The 22,185-nt window shown below is 41.6% G+C and overlaps 1 protein-coding gene and 1 pseudogene across 9 annotated transcripts in view; both read right to left on the bottom strand.

The window, feature by feature from the left end:
* Nucleotides 1–22,185, bottom strand: part of GBF1 (golgi brefeldin A resistant guanine nucleotide exchange factor 1) — a 126,046-nt gene that overhangs the window by 24,165 nt on the left and 79,696 nt on the right. For all 9 annotated transcript variants that reach the window (XM_047825248.1, XM_047825247.1, XM_047825250.1 and 6 more), the window contains 5 exons: nt 8,332–8,463; nt 3,292–3,410; nt 2,650–2,758; nt 2,061–2,121; nt 496–550 (listed from right to left, as the gene is read on the bottom strand). In XM_047825248.1, coding sequence (XP_047681204.1) covers nt 496–550; nt 2,061–2,121; nt 2,650–2,758; nt 3,292–3,410; nt 8,332–8,463 — 476 coding nt within the window. The remainder of the gene's footprint in view (nt 1–495; nt 551–2,060; nt 2,122–2,649; nt 2,759–3,291; nt 3,411–8,331; nt 8,464–22,185) is intronic.
* Nucleotides 13,887–14,271, bottom strand: LOC125147878 (60S ribosomal protein L37-like; annotated as a pseudogene).

The following is a 22,185-nucleotide window of genomic DNA, read 5'->3' as shown; positions in this document are numbered from 1 at the left end:
GGCCATTCTTCTGATCACATTCTTTTATCAGTTTGAGAACCTTCTGATCTAGAGTCAGGCTTGATTTGTCTCATCAACAGAGACAAGCCCAAGTATGAGCCCATTCTAATCCAGCATTATGGTGGGACTTAGGGCATAGCCTCTTTAGGCCTCCTACCTACTGAAAAGTCTGGGCTTTGAGGGGATGGCAGAACGTTCACTTTTATCAACATACATTTTTAGCCCAATCTGATGGGCCTTACCAAGTTTCCATGAAGGACTGGTTCACCAGCTTATGTGGTGGGTCAACAAAGATAGGCTGGGAAGGAAAGGTTGGGGAAGGAAAGGTATCTGGGAAAGAATAAATTTCTCACTAAATGAATGATAGCTATTTTTAGATTCCAAGCAGACCTGTCTAGGCAAAAGCATGTTTTTGCCAAGCAAGGGTGTCCAGGAAAATCCCCATAGCACTAAAGTTGAGAGACCAAAGTTTGGATGAGGAACAGCAGCTCATACCTTCTTCATGTTGGTCCCCATATAGTTCTTGGGTTCTTCTTTAAACTGAGGTAACCTACAAGATAGAGAACCCCATGAACTGTCATTAGGGATAACAACAAATCTCCCCAGCATGCTAGCCACAGCCCAAAGATGGAGTGGGCCAGGGCATGCCCTGTCTCTTAGGAAAAGCTAGGAAGAGAAGCAGGCTAATTTCATCCTTTTGAGAACCTTATCAAAGTAAGAAGTTGGGGGAGACTTATAATACAGACACATTCTTAAAAAGAAGGGAGTCACCAGGGCAAAGTGACTAATGCCCTTGGAGTGTGGAGGCTCTTTTCATCCTAAACCGACCCCTCCCTGCTTGTATTTACTTAACAGGTACAGGTGAAAGGCACAATATGGGGAGAGGGCAGTCCATCAAAATCCCAGGAGACTGGACATAGTGTGAGCAGTAAAAGGCAGTTTAAGGGGCGCCTGGGTGGCGCAGTCGGTTAAGCGTCCGACTTCAGCCAGGTCACAATCTCGCGGTCCATGAGTTCCAGCCCCGCGTCAGGCTCTGGGCTGATGGCTCGGAGCCTGGAGCCTGTTTCCGATTCTGTGTCTCCCTCTCTCTCTGCCCCTCCCCCGTTCATGCTCTGTCTCTCTCTGTCCCAAAAATAAATAAACGTTGAAAAAAAAAAATTAAAAGGCAGTTTAAGTTTTGAAACCAATAAATCTGAGCCTGAAGAGTGGGAATGCTTTGTAGCAGGGAGCAGGGGCAGATCTAATGTGTGGATAATAAGAATTATTACTTATGGATCTGAGAGCAAAATGAAATACCATGGGGAATTTTTTTGTTTTTTTTTTTAACTAGATTGTTTTTTAGAGAAATTTTAGGTCCATAGCAAAATTGAGCAGAAGGTACACTGATTTCCTATATAACCCTGGGCCGCACAGATACATAATCAACCCCGTTATTAATATCTCCCAGGGGAGGCTTTAAAGCTCTTGCCTCAGTCAGCTCTTCTCAAAGTTAGTCTACTGAAAAGAGGTGTAGGAAACAGGCAGTTAGGCATAATATGAAAAGGCCTCATAGCCCCTAAATTGAGGGCCTTGATGAGGGTAACCAGCAGTCTTGGTTTGCCAGAGAATGAAGTGTTTGCAGGGATGCAGGATTTTGAGTGCTAAAATTGGGAGAGTCTGGGCCAACAAGGTTTGTCACCCTAGCCTTGGTCCTTTCTCACAGAAATCAGACTGAGCTCTGGGAGTTCAGCACCCTGTTCCAGGCTCCCTTGAATTTGGCTTCCTCTCTGCGTTCCCTTTCCCAGCTGCTACCTGCACAGAAACAGACACAAGTTTGGAAAGCAGAACAAGGTCTGTTGGCCTAGATCAAATAACCCCCTGCCTCTCACTGAGGCCAAGCCAGCTCCCTTCTCCTTTTCCCTTATTCAGTAACCCTGGGCCCAGTGAACTACCCCCATCCATAATCCCAGTGGTCCCTGAAGTGGCTGTGGGGTTGGCCAGGTCCCTGAAGTGGCTGTGTGGAAGCAGGCAAGCTCAAGAGGCCCGGGCAGCCGGGCTGAAGCAAACAGCAGCAGGTTTACCTTGTGAAGAGCAGCTGCACCATGTCTACGAGAGTGTGCTCTGCGGATTTTCTCAATAACTCTGCACAGGCAAAAACAAATAACACAGGTGTCATTACTTGCTGTGCTATTATCAGGAGGCTTCTCAGAGCAGACTCCCCTCCAAACCTTGTTTACTAAGGATTATGCCAAACTTATTAAAACCAGCTCCAGCTCAGCCTGGCAGCCACAACTTCAGTAGCCCACTAGGTGGCACTACTGAGACAGGAGAAAAAGCTGAGGGCGGGAGGGGTGTTGGTGCACGATGATGCGTTTTTAAGGGTTGCAGGCTGGTGTCAATCCCCGAAAGCCCAAGGGAGGCAGATTTGGTGCCTGGGCTAAGTCATTTGGGGATCTATCCCAATTTCTGCCTTGGCACAATGAACTAAGGTCTCTATTCTAGCTGCACAATAGTCAAGTAAAGACTTCTAGACCCCTTTGGCTCCACAAGGTAGGTGAAGGACAAGTCCAGAGTTTTCCACCTCTCTGGGGCTCAGAGACAGTATCCTATATTTATACGCACAGACACTGGCCCTAGGAATGGTGACAGGCCCAATATTCAAGCACCTACCACTGAGCCTCATTTCAAAGCAGATCCGGAAGCAAGACTGCATAATCTCACACACAGATTCATTGGTTAGGTGGGAACCCACTGGGGTCAGCAACAGAGTCCGCAGCACCTACCAGGAAGAAAGAGGAGATACAGCGATAAATAAAGCAGGCTGGGTAAAGTGGGGTGTACCTGAGGGGAGAGAAGCTGCCTTCTGTTCCTTTAGTCTCCTACGGAAGCACTCGGGTGAGAAAGAGAGGTTAGCAAGAATGCTGACCTCACTTCAGTTTGATGGGTGTGGGGGGATCTCCCAGGAACTTATCTTGGGAACTGTGCCTTTACTCTCCATGACCCAGATATAGTTCAGCACTCATTCCAGCCCTAGCCCATGAGTCCCACAGATGAATGGCAGATATGGTCCACCAGAGGTACAAATGTATTAAGGGCTTCTGGTATTTGATATCAATTCATCTAAAGCTGTTAATTATTTTCATTAGAAAAGCTTTTACTCTGGGTACCCGAGCTGCTTGTTTAGAAACAAAGTAGCTCCCTAAGCCCCAGCGGAGTCAAAACACAGCTTCATGCTGCCGGCAGTCTTGGGTAAGGAGAGCCGATAGCACCAGCTCCTGGCCATTAGCCTAATTGCTCTTCCCCTCCATTTACCTGAAGGATTTTCATCAGGACAACCTCATCGCTGGCAGGATCTGTGCCCACAAAACGGGCATGGGTGACAGCATCCGCCATGTTCTCCATGCCCTCTGCTGTGCCCTCATGAGTGGGATCTGCTCCAACAGAAAAAGAGACTAAATTGTATGGAGAAGAGAGACAGAAAGGCAAGATATCCTGTATAGGCACTGCCTTGAGAGACTTGTTTTTCTCCTCTTCAATTTCCCAACCCATGGTTACTTGAACTACTGGAGAATTTTGCTCATAACTGGCTTTAACAAGCTCCTCAGCACAAATCCCACTGTGTAAAACAGTGGTTCTCAAACCTAAGTATATATCAGAATCACTAATAAGATTTGTTAAAAATACAAATTGCTGGGTCCACTCTGAGAACTTTTGATTTAGTAGATTTACAGTGGGGCCTGACAATGTGCATTTCTAACAAGATCTCAGGACAAGTTAATGCTGCTGGTCAGGGGGACCACACTTTGGACTCACTGGTGTAAAGCCACTCATTTTATATAAGAAGGGCCTAGAAATAGAGGAGTTTTTGGCCCAGAGCAAGGCCCAAGTAGGACGAGACCTTCAAACACCAAGGTTGTAGACTTTCTCTGTTCATGTTTTCTCCTTCAACACATCTCTCTCTGGTTGCTTCTGGGGTTTTGTGTTCAGGTGCAAGTGAGGTAGGAGAGTAGTGGAAAGAAATGGACAGTCCCTGCTGCCAATACATATATCTGGGTGCCACTTTATAGCAAATCAGAGACTTCTTCCTGCTTTGCATTCTTACTTAAAACAATATGACATGGAGCAAGAATCATTCTACCAGCTTAACTAAACATGCATTAGGAGAAAAAGGGGACAAACTAAACAAGACTGGAGGCTGGCTGACCCGGGAGTAGGAGGAAGAGAGAATTTCAACAGTGAATAAGAAGAGGGGAGAAGCTAGATCAGACAACCAGCACCATGCTGGAAACTAACACAAATACTGCCAAGGGAGAAAATGCTCCCATTAATCTGCTAAATATCCAAAAGGAGTAGCCAAAGAAGTGGCCTCCCTCAAGCCCTTCAAGGGTCTTGCAGAACTTCCCAGATTATCCTTAAAAGGTAAACATAAGTAGGGGAAAAAAGGAGGGACATGGCAAGGCTTTGCGAGTGATAAAGGCTGCTCCAGAGGTGGCACGGTGTACTACAGGAGCACCTCCTAGTTTTAAGTAGTGGGAATTAAAAGAAATTCTTACCATTTTTTCTTTCTTGGTACCTGAATAACAGAGTTCCTGAGCCTAAAGCTCAGGGGTGTGGCTGAGAAACCAAAACATTTCCCTTGTAACAATGAGTCTGAAGACTTTCATGAATTATAAGTGATTCTCATTTGTTTTCTTTTTTCTCTTCTGTCCTGGTTAGTCTCTGACACCTGGTCAAAGACACTCTGTCCATACAGCACACCCCCACTGAGCACCAGGAGTGGTTACTTAGAGTTCATGCAGAAGAAAGCCAATTTCGGGGCGCCTGGGTGGCTCAGATGGTTGAGCGTCCGACTCAATTTCAGCTCAGGTCGTGATCTCAAGGTTCGTGGGTTTGGGCCCCGCATCGGGCTCTGTGCTGATAGTGTGGGGCCTGCTTAGGATTCTCTCCCTCTCTCTGCCCTTCCCGTTAGCTTTTTCTCTCTCAAAAGTAAATAAAAACATTGAAAAAAAAATTTTTTTTAAAAAGAAGGAAGCCAATTTCATGATGATACATAGTATACGGGGTGCCCTAGCTCCTTCTATCACCCCAACTTTCCATGTTTCTCCCATTCAACTCAGAAAATCCTATAACCTGAAGGCCCTTGCCTGAGTCTTCTCTCATAGCCCTTGCCTGACTATTCAGACCTCCGTGGTCCGTAGCTAGACTTTTCCTTGCACAGGAAATCCAGGTCCTCAGTATTATGTGGGGTTTCAGAGCTATGTGAATGGCAGCTTTACTCCTGCTTCACAAGGCTCCTACAGGTCTATTTCTTCCCCTCTTTCAGTAATCTCCCTTGTTAAAGTAGTTTAACTGATCTCTTTGTTGCTCTTATCCCCTGAGCTTGAATGAAATAGCACAGTTAATTTTCTAAAAAAGGCAGGTGAGAGTGATAGGTCTTTAGAACCACAGACATAGCCTGCCAGGCAATCAGTGGCACAAATCCTGGTCTGGCAGCTGTGTGGGGCCAAACAAAAGGCTGATCCTTGGAGTAGGATCTAAAATAATTCTAGAAGCCTTGGGTCACAGGATTGACAGGTGAGGGATAGTTTCTTCTAGGATAGCCTAAACAAAATATTGTTTGGCTTGAGCTCACTTAGCAGAACGCGTCTTCCTTAGAATGTCCTCCTTTTCTAGCCACTCTGGAGCAGACTGAAGGGAAAGCTGCCAATCTCACCTCCTTTGCCTTCTGGCTTTCATACACTCCTTCCTGCCCCCTCTCTCATGCCCACTGCAATCACCACCTCCAGCATTCTCTTTTCCCACCACAGGAAACTCCAGTGACCAGCTGGCCTGAGGTCTCCAATGACAAGCGTGTCTGCCAAGTTCAGGAAGGGGAGACAGTAACACTGACAAGAGAGCAGAGGGAAGAAGCGCGGAGGGCAGCCGCTGGAGGCTGTGGAGAGAGATGACCTGCAGGTGGTGCTCAGGGTGAGGCTGGAAGTAGCCGGGCCTGGTTTTTGCTCAGGAAAAGTATGAAGCTAAGACTAGGGTATCTGGAGAGATGGATGTGCTTCTTCAGAACCTAGCTGGCACACAGGATTTCTGCTCAGGATCCTGAATGCATCTGCTAAGCAAATCCCACTTTCTAGAAAAGATAAAGCGCTTTCTTGCCCTGAATCAAAGGTCTTTTTTTTTTTTTCCCTAGCTAGCTACAGCCAGAGCTAGTCTTTTCTTGTCTCCTTCCTTAGAAACAAAGACAGCTGTCTGTTTTCTATGTTCCTCACCCCTGCGCATGGGCTAGCAACAGGGGAAAAGGAATTCAGGATCCTGAGTGACAAGACCAACTAAAAAGGAATCCAAAAGACACCATAAGCAAATTCAGAGATAAACAACAGTCTGGATAAAATATTTGGGCTAGATTGGGAGAAAATATTTGTAATACTATGATAGACAATGGGGTGATATCCCCACTATACAAGCTCCTATAAATTAATAAGACAAACAAAAACAACTCAGTAAAATAATAGAAAAAGGAGAAAAGATTCAAATGTTTAACTTAAAAAAATAAAAACAATAAAATACTAGTTTTCACTCACCAAATTAGCACAGATGAATAGTGCTAATATTCAGTGCAGGTGTAAGGGTGGGGAAATGGAAACTCTCAAACATTACTGTTGGAAGTATAAATACTATAAGCTTTTGGGAAAGCAACCTGGTAGCACATATAAAAATGTAATTTGCGGGGTGCCCGGGTGGCTCAATCGATTGAGCGTCCGACTTTGGCTCAGGTCATGATCTCACAATCTGTGAGTTCGAGCCCCATGTCGGGCTCTGTGCTGACAGCTCAGAGCCTGGAGCCTGCTTCTGCTTCTGTGTCTCCCTCTCTCTCTGTTCCTAACCCACTCACATTCTGTCTCTCTCTCAAAAATAAATAAACATTAAAAAAAATTAAAATAAAAAAAATGTAATATGCTCATGGCCTTTAATCCAAAAATTTCAAGCACAGGAATCTATCATACAAAGGAAAATTAATAAGTAAGGACATATGAATAAGGATGCTTATTTCAGCATTATTTGTAAGTGGCTCAAATTAGGAAACCTAAATATTAAATATTATTCAGTAAGAAAAAGATTGGTATTATATCTATATTATAGAAATTATACACTTTTACCACGAAGAAAAAAATCTTACCAAGGGCTTGGGGGGAAGGGAAATGCTGTATTGTTCCTTAATGTTTAGAGTTTCTTTTGGGGTAAAAAAGTTTGGGAAACAGATAGTGGTGATGATTGTACAACACTGTGAATGTAATTAATGCCAATGAATCGTATACTTAAAAATGATAAAAATGGCAATTTTTACATTATATATATCTTATGACACTAAAAGAAGAATATATAAACTTCCAGTTATAAGATTTGTAAGTTCTGGGGATGTAGTGTACAACATGATGACTACAGTTAATAATACTACATTGTGTATTTGAGGAGTGCCTGGATGGCTCAGTCAGAAGAGAGCATGAGACTCTTGATCTTGGGGTTGTGAGCTTGAGCCCTATGTTAGGCATAGAGGTTAAATAAATAAACTTAAAAAAACCTACATCGTATATTTGAAAGTTGCTAAGAGAGCAGACCTTAAAAGTCCTCATTACAAGAAAATAAGTTGAAACTATATGAGGTGATGGATGTTAACTAGATTTATTGTGGTAATCATCTGTAACATATATTAAATCATCATGTTGTACACCTTAAATTAACACAATGTTGTATGTCAATTATATTTCAATAAAACTGGGGGGAAAAGAACAAATCAGATGGATAATTATATCATGTACCTCCTTCTAATACTATTAAGTAAAAAAAGGAGAAAATGCATAGCACATAATCCTATTTTTTTAAATGATACTTTATATATAGTTGTATACATGTAGAGAAAGGTATAGAAAGATTCAAATCAGTCTGTCAACATTATTTACCTAAGGAAGAAGGAGGAACATTACGAAAAAGGAGAAACCATTAATTCTTTTAGTCACCTCTTTATTGTTTATCTTAAAATAAGCATGCACTGTATTTGAAAAATAATTTTAAAAATAAACCAAACCAAACCAAACCTCCAAGGGCACCATACCCTTAACTCTCTCCAAAGCACAAAGAAACCAGAGTCCCAAGGAAACGTTCCCTCCCTCCCCACACTGCACGACCTGAGTCAATTAGCATAATGAGTAACCAATAACAGTCCTATTTCTCTCCTTACAAGGAAACAGATGGCTGGGACAAACTTTCCAGTATCACCAGATCATTGCCTAAGGCCTGACCACCCCCCGGCGAGGCAGGAAATGAAGTGCTGTGGTCATCCAACAAAGCCTGAGTTCTTACCTATGAGTGCATAGGACAGGAACTTGTTGACAGAGGTTAGCGCCAGTCCAGTGATAGGGCCAGTGGTATCTTCAGAACGAATCACTTCCAGAAATGGACGGAGGAACACATTGGGCTCAATTTCTGAGAGTTCTGCAAGAAAACAAACAGAAATGAAGTGATGCCATCTGACAAAAGCTAAACTCTAGAAAAAGGCCCTTCTTATCTGTGCCATGAGACTAAAGTTCCTGGTTGCTGGGTCAATCTTCCTCCCTTTGGGTTACCTTAAAGCAAATCACAGATGTATCATTTTATCTGTAAAATTTTTAGTTATGTAGCTCAAAGATTAAGAAGTTAAAAAAACCCACAGTATCATTATCACACTTAAAAAATTAGCAATGGGGGTGCTTGGGTGGCTCAGTCAGTTAAGCATCCAACTTCGGCTCAGGTCAAAAATGATCTCACGGTTCTTGAGTTTGAGCCCTGCATCAGGCTGTCTGCTGTCAGCACAGAGCCCACCTCAGATCCTCTGTCCCCCTCTCTCTGGCCCTCCCCACCCTCAAAAATAAATAAATGTTTAAAAAATTTTTTATGTTTATTTATTGAGAGAGAGAGAGACAGAGTGCGAGTGGGGAGGGGCAGAGAGAGAGAGGGAGACACAGAATTCAAAACAGGCTCCAGGCTCCGGGCTCGCAGCACAGAGCCTGATGCAGGGCTTGAACTCAGGAACCGCGAGATCATTATCTAAGCCAAAGTCGGATGCTTAACTGACTGAGCCACCCAGGTGCCCCTAAAAATAAATAAACTTTTAAAAATTAGCAATATGGGGCGCCTGGGTGGCTCAGTCGGTTAAGCAGCCGACTTCAGCTCAGGTCATGATCTCGCGGTCCGTGAGTTCGAGCCCCACGTCGGGCTCTGTGCTGACAGCTCAGAGCCTGGAGCCTGTTTCAGATTCTGTGTCTCCCTCTCTCTGACCCTCCCCCATTCATGTTCTGTCACTCTCTGTCTCAAAAATAAGTAAACGTTAAAAAAAATTTTTTTAATAAAAAATTAGCAATAAAATGGTTAAGATGGTAAATTTTATCATATATATATATATATTTTTTTACCACAATTTAAAAAATTAAAAGTAATTCTTTTTTTTTTTTTTAATTTTTTTTTTTTTTTCAACATTTATTTTTGGGACAGAGAGAGACAGAGCATGAACGGGGGAAGGGCAGAGAGAGAGGGAGACACAGAATCGGAAACAGGCTCCAGGCTCTGAGCCATCAGCCCAGAGCCTGATGCGGGGCTCGAACTCACGGACCGCGAGATCGTGACCTGGCTGAAGTCAGATGCTTAACCGACTGCGCCACCCAGGAGCCCCAAAAGTAATTCTTTAATATCACCAAACATTGTTGGGTCAATTTTCCACGTCCATTTCACCACTCTCCCTAGTGACACACAGATAAACCTCATCCCAACTATAGTCAACATAACCAAAGAGGTTCTAGGATGAGCTATCTTTATGTCTTTTGCTGTTATGGTCAAGGTCACTTCTCATAAAGAACGTAGCACATCCCAGGAAGGTGAGGCGAAACCCTGAGGTTTATAGTCCCTCGCCTGAAAAATAAGCCTAAAAAGAACAAAAGGCTGCACAGTCCCAACTCCTGGAGACAGCCTGTATTCTTGGGAAGTCCTATCCACTCTTTAGCTCCCTTTCTGCATAGAGTAAAGCAAAGGGCTAACTGCTCTGAGATGAAGGAGCAATTCATAATTTTTATTTTACAGATGAGAAAAATAAAGCTTAGATAAACTACATGATTGGCTCCAAATTACACAGCTGATAAGAAGCAGAGCCGGGATTTGAACACGGTTTCAAAATCTGTGAAACCATTAGATATATTCTACCTAATTACCAGCACGTACTCCTGAATTTAGAAGGTTTCATTCCAGGTCTGAGAAGCTGCACTACACTGGACTAGCTCTCCACACTGCTGTATAGCGTCTGCATTTCTAGATTTGGCTGTGCTCCAGCCTTTGAGAGACCAGCTCCTTGAAAGGCTTCCTAAATTGCCCAGAAAGATTTAGGGACAAGATCAAGGCTGCCCACCTTTAGAGACAAAGAAAGCTGGGTTTTCTGAGCACGTTCATATTCATGCAAATGCAGGGAGCTTCCCACTCAATTCCTACCACTCCCCTCTTTGAGTAAACATTCTCCAGCCTGGCTGCTCCTCAGATTAATGCTTTAATTAATTGGCAGATTGGGTAGCATTTTCCAAGCCTGTATGTACAGTGATCACATCAGCTGTATAAAACCTGCTTCTTATCCCCCACCTACCCCCACCTAAGGATGTACAATTTGCAGGAAAAACCTGGAGAAAAAAAACCTTTGTGTGTGTGAGGTGGTAGAGGGTTGAACTATGCAAGGAATAGAAATACTAGAAAAAACGGAAATATATAAAATACTTTTTTAAAGCACATTAAAAAATGTAAAGTCATCTAGTCTTGCTGCTTTAGAAACATAATTATTACATATGATTTGTTCTGTCATTTTAAAAATATGGTTGGGGCACCCAGGCAGGTGAGCATCTGATTCTTGATTTCAGCTCAGGTCAAGATCTCACAGTTCATGAGATCGAGCCCCGCATCGGGCTCTGCGCTGATAGCTCAGAGCCTGCTGGGGATTCTCACTCTCCCTCTCTGCCCATCCCCTGCTTGCACACTTGCTCTCTCTCTCAAAATGAATAAATAACTTAAAAAAAAAAAAGGTCATGTTTAGTATATTTGAGATATAAAAGTCTAGATGGAAAAAATAATCTTTAATTGAGAAGTGGGGAAGGGAACAGATATTCTGAGCTTTCATCCAGTTGCTATAACTGTACTTTCTAGAAAGACTAGGGAAATTTCACAGCCGTGGTTTGACACTTCCAGAGCCATGTACACCATTTTTTTTTTATTTGGTAAAATCGACTCTTTTTGGTATAGTGTTCTATGAATTTTTTTTTTAATTTTTTTTTCAACATTTATTTTTGGGACAGAGAGAGACAGAGCATGAACGGGGGAGGGGCAGAGAGAGAGGGAGACACAGAATCGGAAACAGGCTCCAGGCTCTGAGCCATCAGCCCAGAGCCCGACACGGGGCTCGAACTCACGGACCGCGAGATCGTGACCTGGCTGAAGTCGGACGCTTAACCGACTGCGCCACCCAGGTGCCCCTATAAATTTTAACATATGTATAGATTCCTGTAATCACTGTGAAGATGTGACAATTGGGATACAGTACATGTTCTATATGAACTCCCTCTTATCTCTTTATAGTCACAACTTCCTTGCCACCCCAACCCTTCTCAACAACCATGGATGTATTCCCCCACACTGTGGTTTTATCAAGGTCATAAAATGAAGTCATACAGTGTGTTACTTCTGAGACTGGCTTCTTTCACTCAGCATGATGCGTCTGAGATTCATCTAAACTATTGCACAGATCAATAGTTTGTTCCCTTTTTAATGTTGAGTGGTATTCCATTGCATGTATGTACCACAGTTTGTTTATCCTATCCATTCACTAGTTGAAGGACATTTATTTGGCTTCTCCAGTTTGAGGCGATTTTGAGTAAAGCTGCTATAAACATTCACATACAGGTTTTTGTGTGAAGAACATCGGTTTGCATTTCTCTAGGATAAATACCCAGGAGTGGGATCTCTGGGTCAAAGGGTAAATGTATGTTCAGCTTTATAAGAAACTGCCAAACTGTTTTCCAGTCTCTGTGTGACTTTGCATTCCCACCAGCAGTGAGAATTCTGGTCTCTGCCCATCCTCTCCTGTACTTGGTATTTTCAGTATTTTTACTTAAGCCGTCCTAGTAGGTAGGTAGTGGTATCTCCATGTGGTTTACATTTGCATTTCCCTAATGGCTAGTGACACTGAACCTCTTTTTCATGTGGTTATTTGCCATCCATGTATCCTTTTTGGTGGACATGTGTGTTCAAGTCTTTAGCCCATTTTTTATTATTTTATTTTATTTTATTTTTTATTTTTTTTTCAACGTTTATTTATTTTTGGGACAGAGAGAGACAGAGCATGAACGGGGGAGGGGCAGAGAGAGAGGGAGACACAGAATCGGAAACAGGCTCCAGGCTCCGAGCCATCAGCCCAGAGCCTGACATGGGGCTCGAACTCATGGACCGCGAGATCGTGACCTGGCTGAAGTCGGACGCTTAACCGACTGTGCCACCCAGGCGCCCCTAGCCCATTTTTTACAATGAATTATTTGTTTTCTTACTGTTGAATTTTTTTTTTAAGTTTATTTATTTATTTTGAGAGAGAGAGAGAGAGAGAGAGAGAGAGAGAGAGAATCCCAAGCAGGCTCCGCACCATCAACGCAGAGCCTGATACGGGGCTCAAACTCACAAACCCCAAGATCATGACCTGAGCTGAAATCGAGAGTCAGATGCTTAACCAACTGAACCACCCAGGAGACCCCTTACTGTTGAGTTTAGAAACTTTTTTTTTTTCTTCTAAGTTTTATTTATCTATTTTGAGAGAGAGAAACAGAGGCAGCACCAGTGGGGGAGGGGCAGAGAGAGGGATAGAGAGACTCCCAAGCAGGCTCTGCACCATCAGCACAGAGCTGATGCGGGGCTCAAACTCATGAGCCCCAAGATCAGACGTTTAACCAACTGAGCTACCCGGGAGCCCCCTTACTATTGAGTTTACAGACTTCTTTATTCATTCTGGACTCAAGTCCTTTATTGGCAATACAGTGATTTACAAATGTTTTCTCCGAGACTGTAGCTTGTCTTTTCAATCTGTTAACGGTATCTCTCACAGAGCAGGCATTTTTAGTCTGGTGTATCCATTTTTTTCTTTCATGCATTGTGTTTTTGGTGTCATATCTAAGTACTCTTTGCCTAATCCCAGGCCACAGAGACTTTCCTATGTTTTCTTCTAAAAAATATACAGGTTTATGCTTTTTGTTTACATCTGTGATCTATTTTGCGTTAATTTTTCTACAATGTGTGATGTTTCAATGGAGGTTCTATTTTGTTTTGCATATGGATGCCCAGTTGTTCCAACAACATTTCTTGAAAAGAAATTCTTGCTAAATGAATTGTCTTTGCACCTTTGTCAATCATTAATTGGTCTTATTTTTGTGAGTATATTCTAGGTTCTCTATTCTGTTCCACTGATCTGTGTGTCTAACTCTCTGAAAGTACACTGTCTTGATTAACTTGATTCTAAGTCTTAAAATAAGGTAGTGATCCTTCCAACTTTACTATTTTTCAATACTGCTTTCAGCATTCCGGTTCCTTTGCCTTTCCATTTCAACATAAATTTGTCTGTATTTACAAAACAAATCTTGTTGGGAATTTGATAGGAATTGCACTGAGTCTATAGATCAGTTTAGGGAGAAATTACATCTTTACTAAGTTGTGCCTACCAATTCATGGACACGGTAGTCTCTGTTTATTTATATCTTCCTAATTTCTTTCATCAGTATAGTTTTTAGCAAATTCTACATATGTTGTTAGACATATATGTAAGAATTTAATTTTTATTTGGTATGTTTATAAATGATATTGTGTTTTGTTTTCAGATGTTTTAGTATTTAGAAATGGGACTGATTTTTTTGTTTTGTTTTGTTTTAAACCAGAACATGTATTATGTGACTGATCATTGAAATCCTTAAGATGAATTGGATACTGCAAAAGTTGCCCTCTTGGGCTTAGATGCCATTCTTTCACGGAATCCATGCCTGAATCTGCAGTATACAATTTTTAAGTGCCTCATTAGACCGTCCCAGTGGTATTTCATCTTTTAGCCTTGGCACTCCAGTTTTACTTTCTCTTCTGCTTGGCAGGATAGCCGTAACTGCCACAGGTTGATTTCTGAAGGTGGTAGGCCTTAGAGTCACAGCAGTGTCACAACATGTGTGTCTTATTGCAACACTTTCCAAACGATGATATCCCCTTCATCATCTCATTTCTGTGGCCAAGATCAAAGAGATGAAGTATGATTGATTTTTGTGTGCTGAACTTATATTCTGGGACCTTACTAAACTCACTTATTAGTTTTAGGATTTTGTTGTTGTAGATTCCTTGGGGTTTTCTACATAGACAATTATGTTATCTGTAAATAGTGAGTTTTATTTCTTCCTTTCTAATAATGTACATGCCTTTTTATTTCCTTTTCTTGTCTCACTGCACTGACTGGGACTTCCAGTAGCGTGAAAATAAACATCTTTCTTTGTTGCCAATTTTAGGGTAAATGCATTCAGTGTTCCACTGTAAAGTATGATGTTAGTCATATGTTCACTACCAGGAGTGGATATTATATTTTATCAAAAGCCTCCTCTTCATCAATTGATATGATGAGTGGTTTTTCTTCTTTAGAATGTTAAGATGGTAGATTAATCGATTTTCAGATATTAAATCATCCTTGCATTCCCAGGATTAAACCTTACTTAGCCTTGGTATATTATTCTTTTAATATATCGCTAGATTTTATTTGTAAATCTTCTGCTCCATAAGGTGAAAGAACTCACTATGGCATGAGAGGCCTGGAGCAGTCAGGAGTGATACCATATAGAAGCTTGGACAAAGTCCCATAGAGAACTCTCTGGAGGCTCTGGATGTGGCTCACATAGTATATAATCCAGTCAACGGACAAGTGATCATTAGTCTCACTACTAACAATAGCCAGGCATACAACACCCAAGCTCATCTGCCAAATTAGGTAGCTGGAATCTATAACTGCTAAAATTCATTCTAGCACTTCTATTGTGTGAGTCAATGCTTATGGAGACTTAGTGATAGAAAACTAGAAGAGCTGGATTTTTTTTTTTTTTTTTAAGATTTTATTTTTAGGTAATATCTACACCCATTGTGGGACTCAAACTCACAACCCGAGATCAAGAGCTGCATGCTCCACAGCCAGGTGCCCCAGAGCTAGACTTTTTAATGAGCCTACCAGGAACCTTCATTATCACCCTCACTCCCATACCCCTCCAAAAAAAAGAGAATCGTGATATATACAATTAACTTTCCCAAGAGTTTGGTCTAGGCAGAATCAGTTTTGCTCTCTAGGTTCAACTGCTGATTGCTAGGAGCATCAGAGACATTCTAACAAGAATACCCCCTGCAGCTTTTGGTGGTGGTGGGGGGGGGGAGGTGGGGATGGTGGGAGATTGTGCTTCTAGCAGGGCACCACTTGTAAGGTCCTTTCCTTCCTTCCTTCCTTCCTCCCTCCCTTCCTCCCTCCCTCCCTTCTTTCCTTCCTCCCTCCCTCCTTCCCTTTTTCTTTCTTTCTTTCTTTCTTTCTTTCTTTCTTTCTTTCTTTAATAAACACTGGTTTTTTTTATGTTTATTTATTTATTTTTAGAGAGAGGTACAGCTGAGCAGAGGAGGGGCAGAGAAAGAGAGAGACAAAGAATCCCAAGCAGGCTCCCCACCATCAACACAGAGCCCAACATAGGGCCCAAACCCACAAACTGCGAGATCATGACCTGAGCCAAAATTAAGAGCTGGATGCCTAAATGACTGAGCCACCCAGCTGCCCCAAGATATTTCTGATTATTTTTTCTTTTTAAAATTAAAAAAAAAAAAGTTTATATTTATTTTTGAAGGAGAGACAGAGTGTGAGCAGGTGAAGGGCAGAGAGAGAGGGAGACACAGAATCTGAAGCAGGCTCCAGGCTCCAAGCTGTCAGCACAGAGCCCGACACTGGGTTTGAACCCACGAACCATGAAATCATGACCTGAGCCGAAGTCCTACACCCAAAGGACTGAGCCACCCAGGTGCCCCAGGCATTTCTGATTTAAGAGGTACCTCTTTGTAAACACATTAGTAAACACATTTAAAAAAAACAAAACTGGAATTTCAATTCATAATCCTGTTAAGATGTTCAGATGGTCCTCTAAAACAGTGCTTCTCAAACTGTCTGTGGTTAAGGGCCAATTTTTCCCCCTTTATATCAATCCATTGCAGATCCATTGTTTTATAAACTATAATAAAACGAACTGCTAGAGAATGAAATTTAAAAAACAAAGACATAATACAATATAAGCTCTATTTTATTATTATAACAGATATAAAATTGTCAACATATATAAACTGTCAAGATGTTATAAAAGTTTCTAAGTGTTTTCCCTCAATTTCTGTACACATCCCACCATGTACCAAGCAGCAGTTTGTGATCCTAAAATGGTTTACAGATTATACTTTGAGTAAAAGTGCTCTACAAAAATAAACCCTAATTTTCAACTCGCCTTTCTAGAAAATGTTCCAAATCCTAGGTATTACAGCTAAGATAGGCCCTAAAAATAATTTATGAATGAGAGATTTAAGATTTAGAAAGGTTAAGTAATTTGTACAAGGCTACAAAGCAAGTTAGTGTTGGAACCGAGACTAGAAGTTGAGGGCACTATGTAAAAACATGAACCTCTGAGCAGGATTCACATTCTAGTTCTGCAACTTAATGGCTGTGTGATAGATACTAAATTTTCAAAGACTGTATTTTATTAGGTGTTAAAATAGGTGTTAGAGAATTAAAATAAATTATATTTAAAAACAAATAACAGCAGCTAACATTTATTGAGCATATACTATGTGTCAGGCACTGTGCTCGGTAATTTACACATATTATCTCATGTAATACATGTAAAATATGTTGTACAATGCATGGAATAAAGTGTAATGAATATAACTAAGATATTATTATTCTAGTTTTTTAGTTCTGGAGTCCCAGTCCAGGATTCTTAATACTCTAAGTTACTGTAAGTTCAGTTTATTTCTTTTTTTTTTTTTTTTTAATTTTTTTTTTTTTAACGTTTATTTATTTTTGAGACAGAGAGAGACAGAGATGAACGGGGGAGGGTCAGAGAGAGGGAGACACAGAATCTGAAACAGGCTCCAGGCTCTGAGCTGTCAGCACAGAGCCCGACGCGGGACTCGAACTCACGGACTGCGAGATCGTGACCTGGCTGAAGTCGGACGCTTAACCGACTGCGCCACCCAGGCGCCCCCAGTTTATTTCTTAAGATTTAAGTAAATATCAAAAACTTCAAAGGCAGGTCTTCTATCTTTGATTACTAAAGCTTAAAAGGGATAAAAATGAAGGATAGATGCCAAGATAACTAGTAGTTATTATTTACGTAGGGTGCAATTTGGGATAGCTCTTTTAATTTCTGAGGGTTTCAGCTTTTTCTAAGGTATGCACAGTTATCATAGAAAGGAAGAGGCTTCCCTTTTTAAACAAATGACTGAAACATTCATCCTCTTTTTAGAAGAGATAAAAATAACAATATTAATAGCAGCTACTATTTATATTACCTTGTGCCATGCCATGTGCTAAGCACCTTATATACCTTTTCTCTTCGTAATTATCCCCATTTTGAAGATGAAAATGAGACTTAGGAAGTAGATCTACTCTTCAGCTAAGACTGTACAACCAGCAAGTGGTGTAAGTGGGAATCAAATCCAGGTTCATGTGACTCCAAAATCCGTGCCCCTAGCTATTCAACTCCACTGCTTCCTATGAAGCCAGAACAGAAAAGTTTCTGGTGCTCTGCCGCCTGGCTCAGTCTGCCCTGGGAATGAGATTCAATTGTCTAGATCTTCTTCAGAAGAGTGAGAAAAGCTGCCTGAGTCCTTCAGGGGAAAGGTGCCATGATGCTGCTCATAGTAAGCAGGCTGATTAATTTCACAACCAAGGAGACATCTGATACCACTGCCAAGCGGCCAAAATTCCCGCCCTGGAAAGTTGTCAACTTCAAGGCACAAACAGTCCAGTAAACAGAGAGTGCAGATCAGGTAGAGGGGTACTCTGAAGGTGACTGGTTCATGTTCCAAGATGGGAAGGGAAAAAAAGGAATGATTACAAGGAGGGGAAATTCAACTCCCTATTGAAGAAAGAACACTTGGGATCCTTCTAGGACTAAGCCACCTGCTTCTAAAACCAAATCTGAGACCTACTTCTGGCTAGTCAGTGCTGAATAAGAACAATTACAACAAGAATTATTAAACTATTTCTGGAGAAGCTCATGAACCACTTCAACACAAAGCAAAGTGAAACCCTTTAGAGATGTCTTGGTGGTACTCTGCTCACACTCTGTTCAACAGCAGTAGGCAGGGAGCTCAACTCCAAATATAATGATATTAAAACAGAGAAGTCTCAGTTTGGCCCAATAGCAATTTGAGAGTCTACAGATGTCCCCCAAGTCTCTTGTCTTTTCAGATGATGAGGTGACCTGTCCAAAAGGGAATGAATCCTGACACTGTTTTCTCTTTTTACGTGAGAGCTTGCCATCCTCTCTGATAATCTATGTCACAGGTCTCAACAGTGGCATCAAGGGCTGCCCTTAGACAAAAGGAAACACTTTCTTATTAGCCTACAGGGGAGCCGTCACCAACCTCTCAGGAGGTTGGTGTTCTCCAGCCTGCAGTACCCTTTTCTCATTTGGCCAGCATTGGGCTGGCACATTCCTGAGCCAAAATGCACACATAAGCTGCTTTCCCTGGTAGCGAAGCTCTTCACTCCTGAGTGACTCTTGTCAGGGGCGGTTGGGCATTCTCAATTGGATTACGCTGACAAGGAAAAAGGCCTGTGGTATATTATTTCAACACCATTTGGCTTCAGAAATGCCTGTCTCGACCCTTTTGCCCTCAGAGCCTACTTCTCCCTTCTTACTTTCTAGAGGGTCACCAGCCTGCTCCCATCCTTGCTCTTCATCCTGCAAATATTGGCTCATGTTTCTGGAGACAGAATATCGTCACTCACAAGGTGGATCATGTATAACAGACTAATAAATCAGAGCATGATATAAACAGAAGTTCATTTACCCCTCTTGATACTTCTATATCCAGAGGCACAGAACAAAATTATCTGAGCATAAAAAGCTTTTCAGTTTTTGGCTTTTCTGTTTATGCCTGCACATTCCATTTTAGGAAAAAGTGTTAGGTCCTCATATTCTACTTTTCTGACTATGCTATACCCAGGAATATTTCTTGTAAAAGACAAAGCAAGATTGGGAACGATCTACAAATGGAATTTTTGAGATACTGTAATCTCAGGAGGAAGGAGCTGTGCTCTTTGTGGTCACTAGGGGGGACATCAAGTGTAGTGGTCCAAAGCATAAACAAAACTAAACTTTGGTAAAGCCAGAAGCCTCTGGAATATCTGCCACACCTGCCATCCCTTTATTTCCAGACTTCAAATGGTCAGGTGGGGATTTAGATTTGACTTCAGGAACTGACTTGAAGGAAGACTACCAAAGGACAGCTCTCAGAGAAATGTACTACCTTCCAGACTTAAGGGTCAAACCCAGACAAGGCTTTGCAAACTGCTCTCTACAAGAGGAGAAATAAAATAAAGAAATGTCCAGTCTTGGCCTATCACTATGTGACCTTGGGTAAAACACTTCACTTCTTTGGGCCACAGTTTTCTCATCCACAGAGTTTTCTTAGGGAAGATGGTGGTGGCAGTAGTTTAACTGAATTCCTTAAGGCTCCTTTAGATCCCTAAAACTTAACAAAAAGCAAAGTACAGTTTGGGAGTAAGTGCACATGAATGCAGACTGTCTGTTAAGAAGGTAGCCCGGGGGAAAGCAATTCGTTTGTCTAAGATCTTGACAATAGATCCTCTTTTTTCCTTTTCTTAAACAAATGCTTAGTTTCTCAAGGCACCTTTAGATTTGGGATGGGAGAGTGGGGAGATTGTCTTTGATGTTATAACTCTTTATGAGACAAAATATGATGACGGCTTAATCACTATCACATCCAGGTATAAGGTGGGTCGATGGGCCAGCTAGAAGATAATGGTACCAACCATTTACACTAAGAAAGGCAAATTATTTCTAATACTTGATCCTTTAAAAATTCTTTGGGAAGTATTCATTTTTAGGCTGATTCTAGCCCTTAATGGCCAATCCAACCTGAATAGCCAATTTAGCTTGATGCTAGAAGCTGCCACCTACCGCCCTTTCAAGAATAATACTACTCCACTGTCCAGGACAACAACCTTAATTTGACTCAGACATCAGTAACAGCTACACAGATTATTAAGCTTAATTGTTATACATAGATTATTTTATCCTCCCAATAACCCTGAGAAACAGTATTACTGTTCTTATTTTACAGATAAAGAAACCAAGGCTCTAAATGGTTAAGTGACTTGCCCAAGATCACACAAAAAATGAAAGAGGCAGAATTTAGAGCCAGGTCTGTTCTGGTTTCCAAAGTCCATGCTCTTAAACACTTATTATATTCTTAAATGTTATATACCATGCTATTGCTACAGGTTTACTACTAGATGTATTAACTGCATGAGTTGGATGGCAAATAAAAATTTAAAATTCAAATATCCTGGAATTGAAGTTTCTTCTCTAACTTTCCTCCTCCCTAACTGATGACTAAACACTGTTAGTTATTGATTTTAGTACCGCCACAAGAATTAAGTATCAGGTTTGCCCAGGTTCCCTCCTAATCCAAGAGGAAGAGTGAGGCCCCTTTAACAAGGCCGGCAGGGCTAAATGAGGCCCACAGGGACTGGCCTCAAACGTATTGCAGAGGCCCAAGGACAGACTGATCCATCTGTCTTACTGAGAGCAAAGTTTGATGTGTATCAACTCTATAAACACTAGTTTTCACCCTTCTAGAGGAAATTGGCACATATTGAAAGGAAAGCAATTAGATTGTAACATACAGGCAAGCCAGAGCTGCTCTGGTCCTTTACTCTGCCTTGCCATTTTCTGCATACATTGTTCAAGACCAAGCCCAAACTTAAGCAGGCAATTTGAAAGCCCAGGAGAAATTAAAAAACCTGTGTTACTATACTTTAAAACAGAACAATTCACCCCAACTTTACGCAGTCATTACACTTGAAGCAACTTTTTCAATCCTAATTCCTCTCGTATTCTAGTAAAAAGTTCCAGTGTTTGATAGCAAGAAGAGAAGACAATTACAGGTTTATTATCAATTACTATCCTGTCAGGCCATTAAGAGGAGACCCTAGAGGGGCCCTAAAGAGGCAGTAAAAGGAAATGAAAAAGAACTAAATTCTGAGTTAACATTAGCAAAGTCTACAGATATGTAAAAGACTAAAGGGTCAAGAGCCAAAACTTCTGGAGAAGATTCAGAGAATCCCCAAAGAGTATCAATTATAGGCCTGGGAACAATCTTCCCTGCCCCTTACGTGTACAGAATCCAATTTTTCAAAATTTATGTTTATTTATTTATTTTTTTAATTTTTACTTTTTTTGAGAGAGAGAGAGAGAGAGAGAGACAGGGCATGAGCAGGGGAGGGGCAGAGAGAGCGAGACACAGAATCCGAAGCAGGCTCCAGGCTCTGAGCTGTCAGCACAGAGCCCAACGTGGAGCTTGAACCCATGAACCGCAAGATCATGACCTGAGCTGAGGTCGGATGCTCACCAACTGAGCTACCCAGGTGCCCCTATTTTAAAAAAAAATTTTTAAGTTTATTTATTTAATTTGAGAGAGACAGAGGGAATGAGAGCAGGGGAAGGGCAGAAAGAGAGGGAGAGATAGAGAGAATCCCAAGCAGGCTCTGCAGGGTCAGCACAGAGCCCGACTTGGGGCTCAAACTCTTGAAACTGGGAGATCATGACCTGAGCAGAAATCAAGAGTCAGACACTTAACAACTGACTAAGCCACCTAGGCGCCCCCAGAATCCTATTTATTCACTTTTTTCTAACAGCTGAAAATGGTTTCTACAGCAGCAGATCATAAATTCTTAGGACACTAAGACTAAGGAATCTTATTCTGCCTCAGCCACTCTTTGCACTATTGGGTTCATCAAGAATTTGATGATAAGGTACATTTCCCATTTTACAGATGGGGAAAACAAAGGCATCAAAAATGTAACCCATTTTTGATGTA

This window comes from Prionailurus viverrinus, chromosome D2, assembly GCF_022837055.1.
Source record: "Prionailurus viverrinus isolate Anna chromosome D2, UM_Priviv_1.0, whole genome shotgun sequence".
NCBI lineage: Eukaryota > Metazoa > Chordata > Mammalia > Carnivora > Felidae > Prionailurus > Prionailurus viverrinus.
The sequence above is the reverse complement of the archived record's forward strand: the minus strand, read 5'-3'. Positions and strand labels throughout refer to the sequence as shown.